The following is a 13,009-nucleotide window of genomic DNA, read 5'->3' as shown; positions in this document are numbered from 1 at the left end:
AAAGCCTGGGCAACGTCGAGAAAGACAGCCGCACAGTATTCTTTTAGTTCGAATGCTGTTCGTATTTCGGATGTTATGCGATTGACGTGTTCAATTGTACCATGTTTTTCGCGGAAACCGAACTGGTGTGAAGGGATTGTGTTCTCCGATGCCAGAAATGAGTTTAGTCGGATCTGCAAGACCTTTTCAAAAAGCTTCGAACGACATGGCAGCAAATAAATTGGCCTTTAGGATGATGGATGGGTTTTGTCCTTTCCCACTTTAGGAATCATGATGATAGTGGACCTTTTCCATGCAGCCAATTCTTTTTACAGCGTTGAACAGTTTGCAGATGTATTGTATGGCGATGATAGGGAGTTCTACGATCATTTTGTTCGGCTTTACGTGATTTTTAATAACTGCAGTGACCTCATCCGATTGGAGTTTCGAGTACTCACCCAACAAAATACAACCAGACTGACAACAGAAATCAATTATCATGGATACAAAAAAAAATGCCCGCCAGGCGGTACGTCCCATTGGGAATTGCTTCGCCATGGTTATGGCAACTTCTATGCTGAACCGACTCTTTCTCGCTCCAGTCTCCTAAGCTCGCGCATGATGACTCCGATGTAGGCGCTCACCGCCGCCCATTTATCCTTGCTTTCCAGCATGCTGGGTACCAAGCTGGCCTCCGATAGGGATTGGCCAATCGCCCGCTCGGCTCGCTGTCTATCCACACCGAAGCGGCCGCAACTGAATACGACGTGGTGGGCGTCGTCGATTGCTTGGCGGAAGCAGCCGTGTCCGCTCAGCACCTGCGTAAGGTAGAAGCTGTGATTTGACCACGCTTATCAGCAACATTCTCCGCTCCTGTTTGGGCCCTCTTGTGTTGAGCATGATCCTGGCGAGTGCTCTACCTGATTCCTCTGCCTTCCGCTGTACTGCCGCCAGGGGTTCTCGGAAACACAATCTTGTGTCGAGCCACACTTCTAGGTAGCGAATTGCTCTAGGCGATTTCACCTTGATACCGTCGATTGTAACGGTGGCCGTTTCCACTAACTTCCGGCTGCTGATTAGCACCGCTTCTGTCTTGTGCGCCGCTAGTACTAGGCCCACCGAGCGCAGCCAGGTCGTGATGGATGCAATGGCTGTATTTGTCAAAGGATGCCATCGTACATGATGTTCCACAGAAGGAAACCCAGAACAGAGACCTGAGGCACTCCTGCAGACACCTGCCGTTGAACGGAAAAGCTCCATATCACCTCGTACAGGTACGATGGAATCCTGAAGCTTCTGGCAGCATCAAGAATGCAGCCCCAATCCGCCGTGTTGAAGGCATTCTTCACATCCAGGGTGATCACCAGGTAGTATTCCTTCGCTCTCCTTTCCATCGAGAGCCCTTCATAGCATCGGCCGCTGTACTCACTAATCTGCTGACCGCGTCTATTGTGGACCTTGCCTTGCGAAATCCGTACTGATTGGCGGATAGGCCGCCCCCTGCGCTGATCGCCTCGCTCAGTCTGGCACTGATTAGGCTTTCCAGCACCTTACCCACGGAGTCCACGAGGCAGATTGGGCGATATGACGACGCTACCTCTGCTGGTTTCCCAGGCTTGGGGAGCAGCACCAGCTTTTGCAACTTGCACTGAGATGGGAATACTGCCTCCTTCAGGCACTGGTTGAAGGTTGCCGCGAATATTTCCGGGCGAGTTGCCATTGCCAGCCGAAGTGCACGGTTGGGGATGGAGTCCGGACCCGGGGCCTTGTTTTGTTTCAGCGACCTGGCGGCCGCAAGCACTTTATCGGTGGTGACTGGGACGTGGTAGCGGGAAGCAACATGTTCATCGCGCCTACAGCTATAGACCCATTTTCCGTCTGCCTGTGCGCGTACAAAGTACTCTCCTGCCATAGGGTGTCGCAGTTTGATCGGAGAGGCGCCACATGACCATAGAGCGGCCTTACCAGAGGTACTGGCCACCCAAATGCCGGTGGACTTTTTTCTGAAGCTCTCGCTTATGATCGCGAGCTCTGCTTTGACTTCACATTCGTTCTGCGCAGGTAGGTCGTGTACTGCCTCGCAGTGGTTAAGATTCAGGTGAAGGAATTTTCTCATTTTGGTGGCCCTTTTGAATCGTCTTTGGTGGTACTCCCGTCGTTGCTGGACATCGCTGGCTACCGGCCGCATGGGCTCTATTGCTTACGTCCGACGCCTCACATAGACAGCAATTAAGTGCGTTACTGCACTTCTTCGCCTTGTGATCCTTGCCACCGCATCTCAGGCAACAGTTTGTCCTGTCACATGGCCGAACATCAGACACCTATAACATCTGACCGCCGATGTGTTTTTGCGGATGCGGCACACAGAAAATCCTATCTTGAGGTTGCCAACCTTCAAGATGATCACGGCCACTGCTGACAGCACGCATAAGATTGCCCTTTGACAGCCGTCGTGGGCTGGGCGTAAACTTTTTTTATGCGCGTCTTCAATTCTCTCAATTCAATTCTCATCTCTTCTCTCGTGGTTTCACCGTCCATATCCAGCACATCTATCCTGGTGAGGTTTGACAGTGCGCGCGCCACAACCTGCCCGGCTAGGGCCACTCCTATGTCCTGTCTCATCTGGCCGACTATTTCGGCGCCAGATGGATTTAGTTTCAGAAGCAGGTCTCCCTTCGCAGTCCGTCTTACCGTTCGAATGCTGTCGCCCACAGCAATGAGCTTCTCGTCCTGGCTCCTAGTAATCAGCTTAACCATTTCGCTGTACGAGTTGTTACCTTTTCCCTGGACCAAAATAGCAGGTGGACGCTTCTTGGGTATCGCCTTTTTCGCTTGCCGCACAGCCACTGTCTGCCAAGCGGGCTCTGCTTGCTGGCCTGCGTTTCCCAAAAAATTTCCTTGCAGCCGGGAATTTTTGCCTTGCAGCAAAAAGGTTTCCGAAGCGTTGTAGTAGTTCTAGTAGTGTTCCCATTTCTGCATTTCTTGCCCCTATATTGTTGCAACTTAGATTTTTTTGTTGCACCGCACTGCCTGCTGGTGGACTCCACGATTCTTCACGCAGTCTTTTTAGCGTATCGGTTGCACCAAACAACTCATCTACTCGCTCATGACCGCAAACAGATTCAGACCATAGAACCGGCGCTGTAGCAAGCGCCATTGATTGATTGACGCCACCCACTAGGCCCCGCCTTCGAGCCAGCCGATCTCAAGCCCTCCAAGCTTGCAACCAGCTGATTTCCCCCTGGTAAATCCCTGCTCGGCTCCACATATGGAAATTTCGGTCTGTGGTTCTGACGAAAGTGCCAACCACTGGTTTCAAAAATCCCGAATTAATTATTAGAAATTTTCTGACAATTAATTTTTCCACAGGGCAGATTTGAACCTGCTACTTTCGCCTCCAAGGCAGAGTGCTTGTCTTGGAGCCCACAAACCTAGTTAACTGATGGAGGGCTGAAACACAGGTATATTCTCTAGGAACCCTAAAAGTATGCCGCACTTTTCCTGATCAATTTAAAACTCCGCTTAAAAGCTTTAGGCAGATTTGCGGAGTTGGCAGGGGCCAATATCGGGGCTTTTAAGCCCAGGTTAGCCTGGCCAGAGCACAGCTGGCACCAGCACCACGAGCTACCCAGCTGTTATTGGAAAAAAGGAGGTTGGAGAAAAAACACAAGTGAAAAAAGGAACACAAGTGTGTACATATCGACGCATTTCCGCGAAAGTATCATATGTCAAATAACCACATTTTACAGCAGAATGTTTTTTTTAGTTTCTTCAGTTAAAAATGATTAAATCATAGCTGAATTTTAACAGATTTTATATTTTTAGTTTTATTAACAAATGTTAATAAAATTTTTTTTAAATAATCGCGTATTTTGTTAAAAAAAAATGAGAAACTATCTACATACGTAATTTTCGCTTGCCTTAATTTCGACATGGTGCATACAAATAGTGTGACATACGATAAAAAGATGATTTAATAATAATTATGCAAAATAAGTAGTCAAAAATATTGTGTTGTTGCTTTAGTTGTTTTTTATTAGATATATGTATTTGGTGTTTATAATTATTTGAAAGTAAATTTAATGCGTAGGTGTATGGCAAATATATTTTTATTTTTAAGTAAATTAGTTTTATTAGTGTGTGTCTAATATTAATTAGCTTTCATCTTTTTCATCTGTCTCATCCAAACAGTCTGGAATGCTTTTTGAATATTTAAGACTTAAATATTCATTATGATACTTAGGGAGTATACTATTTTGTTTACATAAATTGCTTAAATCTAAAATTTTTTTTTTAAATGTTTAATTTACAATTATATAATTTTTGAATGGTTTTATTAAAATTAGGTAAATTTATTAGTTTTGGTTTTGAATTTTCAGAAAAATCATTGCTTAATTTTAACAGTCAATAATTGATTTTTAAATATGTATGTTGAAAAATGACCTCAATGACCTCGTATACTGATGGATTCGTTCGAGAACATCTTATGAGTGTTGGCCATTCACTTGGTGCCCAAACATTGCGGTTTCTAACAATAGACTCTATTGTACTGTAAATTGAGTCCACTGGCATCATAGTATGTCCGGGCAATAAATAAGTAATTTTAATTGACTTTAAAAAAGAAGCAGAACTTTAAAAGTATGCTACAACTGCAAGCACAGATTTATTTTTATTTTGTCCAGCGCAACTATCGCAATACAGACTAAGATGTTCAGTTCTCTTTTGGCTATCTAAAATATAAAGATATTTTAGGAGAGCTGAGCATATTTCGTTGCTACCCCTTTCCCCAACAATCTCGCCCCACAAGAAACAGTATCCGTTTCGGTTACCATTTTCATAAACACTAAAGTTGTAATAAGAATATTTACGTGAATAAAAAAGTGTAATATTTTTGGAAAATGGAGTGTGTAAAACTTTCTGAATATCAAAACTAGCATAAAGGAATCCTTGACATAGTTTACTCATAGCTTGATCTTTAAGAAAATTGGCTCTATTTAGATTTTTATTGGCTATGTGAATTTGAAAATTTTCTGAATTTTGATTTTGTGTTTTTTCAAGATATTTTAAAATGTCGCAAATACAGCACTTGTACTTCTTAGGCACATGAAAACCAATAGAGAATTCTAAATTGAAAAGTTTTCGGAAAATTTTACAGGAGACAATTAAATCACTCAAATCTAATTCATATGAGTTAAATACAATATACACAAATTTGCTACATTTTTAAATTCACTCGGTAAATAAACCCTGGTGTTATTTTTTCGGCAATAGTGAGAAGGGACTGCTGGCAACTTTTTAATGTAGTCCTTTATTAATTCTACTTTACGAATATCTGTTTTATTATGTGGTTGTTTTTTTCTTGGGTTTTGAGAACTTAAAGATTGTTTTAGTAAATGCCGCAATACCATTTGGAATATGCTTAATGTTTTAAAAAAAAAAGCTTTGGCAAACTTTATAAACCTTTTCATCAATTGTTAATGTGTTACTAAATGACCAGTTCCGCCTGTGTACAGGCTTTTCTTCTTGCCCAGCTCGCCTTTTATTAACTTCCAGGCGCGAATGAAGCCAAGAGGTTCGCCTTAAGTTCGTCATTCCCCAAAAGTGCTCATTAATATTTCGACGCGATATTTCTGACACACTTCGGCAATCTTTTATACTCTTCTTACCAATGGTTTAGAAGAACGTAATGATTTTTCTTCTCTTTTCTTTTTTCTTCTCGGTTTTTTTTTTTTTAGTCCACGTTCGCCAACGCAACATTTTTCTTCTGTTTCGTCGCTATCACTATATGGTACTAGCGATTTAAGAAGCTACAATATTTAAATTTTGTCAGTGTAACTTAATTCTAAAAAAACGTAAAATTACATTAATACTTTTACGCACAATTTACATACATGTCACATACATATCCAGTTATTCAGCAAATCTAGAAAATTAAGACAAAGACACGCAGGTACACGAAGACATACAAGAAAACTTAGCATCTTACCACATTTAAATAATATTTAAATTTAAAAATTTTTTAAAAACTTACATTTTTTGGTGAAATTGCCATACTTATTTGCGATCTTGCTTGCGGCGACTTTTCTGCATTGAAATCAAATTAAACACTCTTTTCAACTTTCACAGCGGAGTTAATCACAAGCTTGATCAATGAATATTTAAAAATAGAACAAGGAATAATGGCGAAAAACGAAACAAAGAATAAAAAAAAAATATTAAGAGTTCAAAATAAAAAGCTCAAAATACTCGTATCTTGTCTAATTTCAGAGCTTTGCAAGTTCTTATCTCCACCCAATATTACATTTTTACGAACATACGATTATTTCGCGCGAACAGTAAAATGTAAACTAACATACGATCAAATTGAAACTGATTTATTTTTATAAAGAAATCTTTTTCAGTTACAATCTTTACAGACTTGTGAGAAATACATTTTTCAACAATTCTGCATTAAAATCTCAAATTCGAAAAAAAAAGACATACGATACTTTCGCGGAAATGCGTATGATATGGTCGCTTTTCTGTTTTTTGCAAAATAAAATCTTGAACAATTTCAATATAAATTAAAACTTACAACAAAACTTGCATTAGCGGTGTTGTTGTTTTGCTTATTTCTTTAGCTTTTGTGTCTTTATTTCTATTTTATATTGGAATGCAAGAATATAATTTTATTTATATTTTCTGAGTTACTAGAAATAAGACAACGCTTTTCTGAAATCAAATTTCTAGCGTTGGAAAATGTTCGTTCCGAAGCTGCGCTGCTCGCTGGAATACAGAATATTTTGCAACTTGTCTTATAAAGCAGAGGAAAAAAATTTGCATGCAAATTCCACCAAGCCAATGGGTCAAAATCTTTTCAACGACACAAACGGACTGTACAAAATTTGTAAGCTATAACTCGAATGAATTCGAATTCAAATTGTGTTAGCCAAATTTTTCATTCGGTTTTATACTTCATTCATTCGAACTTTTTTCGTTGGATGCTGTGAGTTATGAGAAGCAATATACATTCACACTCACACACATTCACTCTAGTATTAGCAAGCACTCACTCAATTCAATTCAATTCGAGTCCATTCATTTCTTTATATGTATTGAATGAAGCCGAGCAGCTCTCTAGAATAAATGCCTTTAGGCACTCTTGGGACTCTAAGTGTAAAAAAAAGTTTCCAAATAAATTGATCTTTTTAATTTTTATTCCATCTCATTTTTTTAAATATTTTTAATTTTTATTATGGTACTCAATAACAGTTTTTGTTTTGGCTGAACAGCTAACCACATTTTGTGCAAATGTACTGGGAAGTCTTGCAATGCTGCAATGATTTAATAGGCCATACCTCAAGTCAGTTATTGGATGGCTAGATTTTTGGCCTAAATTGAGCTGTCAGTCTTGCAATGCTTGCACGATCATTTTCCATTGTCGAGATCCAACCATTCAGGAAAATGATTTAATATGTCAAACCTCCATTCAGTTACTGGATGGCTCGATTTTTGGTCTAACTTGAGCTGTGTTTCGCTGAGCATCTGACGACTGCATGGATGATAATGACGATCGCGGTTTTCGCCCGAATGAAGATGGTGAAAAAAAATTGTAAGTATTGAGTGGACGACCTGGCAAGTTTGTAGGTTGAAACGCCACTAGACCGGCAACAATAGACTCGCGAAAGTCCGGAAGCTCAATGAATTTCTCGTTGCTTACGTTCTCCTTCTGCAAACGCCTATATAAAATATATGCATTTGTCACTGCCATATCCAATAAATGGTAAAATTAATGGTAGAGTCCCATTACCCCATCCATTAGATCCACGCCTCCTATATAAGCATTATATTCCCAAATTATTTGTGGGCAATCAACTTCTCTAACAGCTTAGGTATTGCGGAAAGTTTGGCAATGCCGCGGTAGTTAGAAATATCCGACCTTTTAAAAAGAGAATAATAAAAGACTTCTTCCAAACATCAGGAAAGCTACAAGCCTCACTATATAAAAAATATATAAAGAATTACCGAAATAAACGTTTTTGATAGGAAAATGGAACACATTTTAAGGATGCAACTAGGAATATTATCAGGCCCGGTTACGATAATACAGTCTTCAGTAATACTAGGAAAAACCAGAGGGCCGGGGCTAACTTTGACCGCGTCAAAGTTTGTATACCCTTGCAACTTTTTTGGTAACTCTTTCCTTACCTATTAGCCATCAATGTGGAAGAACATTTTATCTAAAAAGGCTTATGTTTGCGAAAGAATGGCCTACAATCATAGGAAATAACGAAGATATTGATCAAAGTCACTGTTTTCCACCGATCGTTCCTAAGGGAGCTATATGATATAGTCACCCGATCTTTATCAAATTCGGCACAGTCATTAACAGATATATTAAATTAAGAAATATTTAATTTGAAAGCAATCGCGTTAAAAGTAACGAAGTTATTTACAAAAGTCACTGTTTTCGACCGATCGCTCCTATAGGAGCTATATGATATAGTCATCCGATCCTGATCAAATTTGGCACAGTAGTTTATAGGCATAATAAACTCTCTTATATTAAGTTTCAGAAAATAACGACGTTATTGAGTCACTGTTCGTGACTTTATGGTTTGTATGGGAGCTATATGATATAGTGATCTGATCCGGCTGAGTCCGAAATATACAACCCCTGCAGTATATACAAGCCTACGTGCAAAATTTCAGCTCTGTAGCTCTAACGGTTTAGGAGGAGTTTGCGTTGATCCAGACGGACGGACGGATGGACGGACATGGCTATTTGAACTCGTCTCGTCGTGCTGATCAAGAATATATATACTTTGTATGGTCGGAGATGCTTCGTTCTATGCATTGCACACTTCTGACCAAAATTAATATACCCTTTTTTGCAAGGGTATACAAAATGCGCTCTCTTTAAAAAGTAATTTTTGACTATATTTATTCTTCAAGTTTTTAACTAACGAGGCGGAGCTGGCGAATTCGCTCCATGCGACAGAAAAGAGAGACAACAAAAATGCAATGCCACAGAGCCACTATTTAGGAGCACAAGAAGACCGGCTCAACGCCATCCCACTGGTGCTAAGGCCAAAAAGACGGTACGTGGGACGCTTTCGCCGGCAGAGGGGCGCACTTGTATGTGGTAGAAAATATTTAAATTATAAGAGGAGCAACAAAAGCAAATGCAATGGCAACAACAGTAGCAGCGTAGACAAAACCAGCAGCAGAGCAGCGTCAATTAACAGGAGAGCACGAGTAACAAATAAAACAAAATCCCAAAACAAAATAAAAAAAAGAGTGCTACCTATGCTGCACCATTTGTGGTAATCGCTAAAATAAATGAAATAAAAACAAGCATCAAAATGTAAATACAAATTTATTTTTATCTATATATGTATACAGTAATCAAAAAATGCAACAATTTATATATATTTACGTCCCAAAATTAAAAAAACACAAACTATCTAAAAATTGCATTAATAAAAAAATATTTGTAAATACTTATAAAAGAAATTCGGGTTTGCTCAACCACTTATAGCTCGAGATCTGCTGAACCAATTTGAACTATTGATTTGAATCGAGCAGCTTCGATTCGATATTGATTGCATTATCGACTACAGCTTGCATCAATTAGTGCTTTTGTTTAACGTAAATTTCGTTGTTCGATAATTTCAGCCCCAAATGAAGTCATTTCGAAGCACCCATTGTATTTTTGAGTGTTCGCTAGAAAATGTCGTGATTCTAGTGTTCAGTGGCAAACCTAACTTCAACTTTGGTTTGAATTTAAAGATTCCAGGACGGATTTGCTATCGCATTGGATCATTGCAAACTTTTAAAGATGCACAGCATTAATTCTTGCTAATATACTTCATGGGCAATATGAAACAACAACTTGACCGGCGTCAAGAAATCAACACATCTACGAAAAGAGCAATTCTACAAGACCTGCAGCAAATGCTTTATGAACATCATGCATTAGTCAGGACTGCTTGCGCATGGCAAGTGATGACTATAAAAATGCGATCAGAGCAGATAAAAGACCAGCTGGAACACATGAAAGAATATTTAATGCTACAACAATCAACACATTTTAAGGATGCAACTAGGAATATTATCAGGCCCGGTTACGATAATACAGTCTTCAGTAATACTAGGAAAAACCAGAGGGCCGGGGCTAACTTTGACCGCGTCGAAGTTTGTATACCCTTGCAACTTTTTTGGTAACTCTTTCCTTACCTATTAGCCATCAATGTGGAAGAACATTTTATCTAAAAAGGCTAATGTTTGCGAAAGAATGGCCTACAATCATAGGAAATAACAAAGATATTGATCAAAGTCACTGTTTTTCACCGATCGTTCCTATGGGAGCTATATGATATAGTCACCCGATCTTTATCAAATTCGACACAGTCATTAACAGATATATTAAATTAAGAAATGTTTAATTAGAAAACAATCACGTTAAAAGTAACGAAGTTATTTACAAAAGTCACTGTTTTCGACCGATCGTTCCTATGGGAGCTATATGATATAGTCACCCGATCTTGATCAAATTTGCACAGTAGTTTATAGGCGTAATAATCTCTCTAATATTAAGTTTCACGATAATAGCACAGAAAATAAAGAAGTTATTGAGAAAAGTCACTGTTCGTGACTTTGGGGTTTGTATGGGAGATATATGATATAGTGGTCCGATCCGGCTGAATCCGAGATATACAACGCCTGCAGTATATACAAGCCTATGTGCAAAATTTCAGCTCTGTAGCTCTTCCGGTCTAGGAGGAATTTGCGTTGATCCAGACGGACGGATTGACGGACGGACGGACGGACATGGCTAGTTGAATACGTCTCGTCGTGCTGATCAAGAATATATATACTTTGTATGGTCGGAGATGCTTCGTTCTATGCGTTGCACACTTCTGACCAAAATTAATATACCCTTTTTGCAAGGGTATAAAAATACTAACGTCTTTCATTGAACATTTTGGTGACCCCTACATTGGCGGCTCCAAGTTGAAAGATTAACTGACTTGGTGAAACCGTCATAAAATGAGAATATTTGGTCAACTCAGGCGACCAATCTCTTAATAACAAGGAAACTGGTCAACTAGGCGACTACTTTTTTTGCATGCTTACGACACAGTACAATCCTAAGCGAGGACACAAGTTGATGAACATTTCACATCAATCTGGTGTCCCGACTAAAACATCGCAATTGATTAACTTGGCAATCATTCTACAGCCAACTTGAAGATTAAACACAATTTATTTGAAAACTAGGAGTTGGTTTTAAGCAACGGAGTAGCAGTGCATACCCATTAAATAAAAGTTGATCAACTAGGCGATCACTTTCTCAAAGACAGTGAACAACGATTTGTGTCAACAGGGTGACCAAATCATAAAAAGTTTTTTTGTGTAAAATAAAGCTTGTTCAACTCATAACCTCTGTTGCATTCCTTGGCGTCAGCAATCTCTGATTTAGTTAACTCGATCTGTAACCCAGGTAGTACGCACGAGTATTATACTTTGGCATCAGTCATTTTTTGAAATGATATAACAAATAAAAGAAGCATAAAAATTTGTGACTCCTGTCGTCACTGTCATGCCGTTTATCAGCAATAAGAATTTTGGAAATACAATTAACTATTGTTAAACACTTAATAAAAAGGCGACGTCTTTTTTTATCTTATTCTTATTTGTGCTAGATTTGACCAATTCAAGGAACGAGTCGGAGCGTTCCCTGTCTTTGACAAAATAAATAAACTTCCATCGGGTCAAATACTAGTATAAATAAGAAATTACATAAGAATATTAAAGAACATGGAGGAGTTTTATAAACAACAGACAGAACGAGGAGAGGCAATTCAGGCCTTCATTCGGAATACCAAAAAGGACTCTATCGCCAGGAAAACAAAATCATCTTATTTCGTGGAAAAACTTGAGCTCCTGCAGTACATGTAGGAGAACTTTGAGAAAAGTCATCAGAAGCTAATGGACAAATTAATAACGTGCTAACAGAAGATGACTACTTTGTAACGTACTATTTCAGCCAAATAAAGGCGGTTGTAACTAATACAGTGAAGCATCGGAAGGACCATTTGGCAAAAATAAAACTAGAGAGGCAAGCTCGCCAAAGCGAGGAAGAGCGAGTCAAGATCAATTCACTGGTTTGTCCAAGACATTAAGACAAATAGTGCCTGAAGAAAAAATGAATTACAAATCGGTAGTCGACAAATTATGCATGTAAATTGAAGAAAATCCATTATGAGATTTATCGGCTACCAGAAAAATCGTTGCAACTGCTTAAAATTCCCATTTCAAAATTCGATGCGGATTATCTGAAATGGCAACAATTGCTTGACATCTTTAAAAATGTGGTTTAAGAGTTATATGTATCTACAATGTGGTACTTAAAATCAAACCTTTTTGGAGAAACAGAGAGATTGATATGTCACCTGGAATTAACTGAAGCCAATTACAAAACTGGTTGGTCAGTATTGCAGGAACGATTAAATAATAAACAGTAAAAGCCATACTGACAAAGCTGTTTGATAACCCAACTGTGGGAAATTAACTTGCATGATAATATTTTTGAATCGTTGCAAGCTTAAAAATGTAGTCGTCAATTTGGAATCGTCAGATACCGTCATAATGTTTCATATGACAAGAAAATTGGACAGATTTAACCACGCACTATATGAGCAATCTCTTTCCAACACAAGGGATCTGCAAGAAGTGAAGGATTTCCCATCATTCTTGGAATAGCGCTTCCTAACACAAGGGATCTGCAAGAAGTAAAGGATTTCCTATCGTTCTTGGAATAGCGCTTCCTAACATTAGAGGCGATTAAAAAACTAAACCAAAGGAAGACATGCGCAGCAGCATCTGGAACAAACAGTACCTCCTTCAATGAAAGGAAAGTAGAATTTCGAGCACTCCTAGATAGCAGCTCACAAGTAAATCTCGTCTAAGAGAGTGGTAAAAAAGTTATCGTTAAAAGTTAAAGGGACTCATGTACACATAAATAGAGTGGGTGGTTAAGCACAGA

The 13,009-nt window shown here is 39.0% G+C and overlaps 1 protein-coding gene across 1 annotated transcript; it reads right to left on the bottom strand.

Moving 5' to 3' along the window:
• Positions 1-551: 551 nt before the first annotated feature.
• Positions 552-2,167, bottom strand: LOC137572176 (uncharacterized). The gene is made up of 3 exons (XM_068283942.1): positions 1,458-2,167; positions 1,245-1,365; positions 552-797 (listed from the first exon to the last, which is right to left on the bottom strand). The coding sequence occupies exons 1-3, from the start codon at positions 2,165-2,167 to the stop codon at positions 552-554; spliced, it is 1,077 nt and encodes a 358-aa protein (XP_068140043.1).
• Between the last annotated feature and the right edge of the window lie 10,842 nt (positions 2,168-13,009).

The sequence above is a fragment of the Drosophila tropicalis genome, unplaced genomic scaffold, assembly GCF_018151085.1.
Source record: "Drosophila tropicalis isolate 14030-0801.00 unplaced genomic scaffold, ASM1815108v1 contig_258, whole genome shotgun sequence".
Classification (NCBI taxonomy): domain Eukaryota; kingdom Metazoa; phylum Arthropoda; class Insecta; order Diptera; family Drosophilidae; genus Drosophila; species Drosophila tropicalis.
The sequence above is the reverse complement of the archived record's forward strand: the minus strand, read 5'-3'. Positions and strand labels throughout refer to the sequence as shown.

Coding starts and splice junctions, on each gene's coding strand:
- LOC137572176 (XM_068283942.1), bottom strand. CDS start 2,167: ATGCGGCCGGTAGCCAGCGATGTCCAGCAACGACGGGAGTACCACCAA. Junction 1,366..1,457: donor GGCGGCCTATCCGCCAATCA/GTACGGATTTCG, acceptor CTCGATGGAAAG/GAGAGCGAAGGAATACTACC. Junction 798..1,244: donor TTCCATCGTACCTGTACGAG/GTGATATGGAGC, acceptor TACCTTACGCAG/GTGCTGAGCGGACACGGCTG.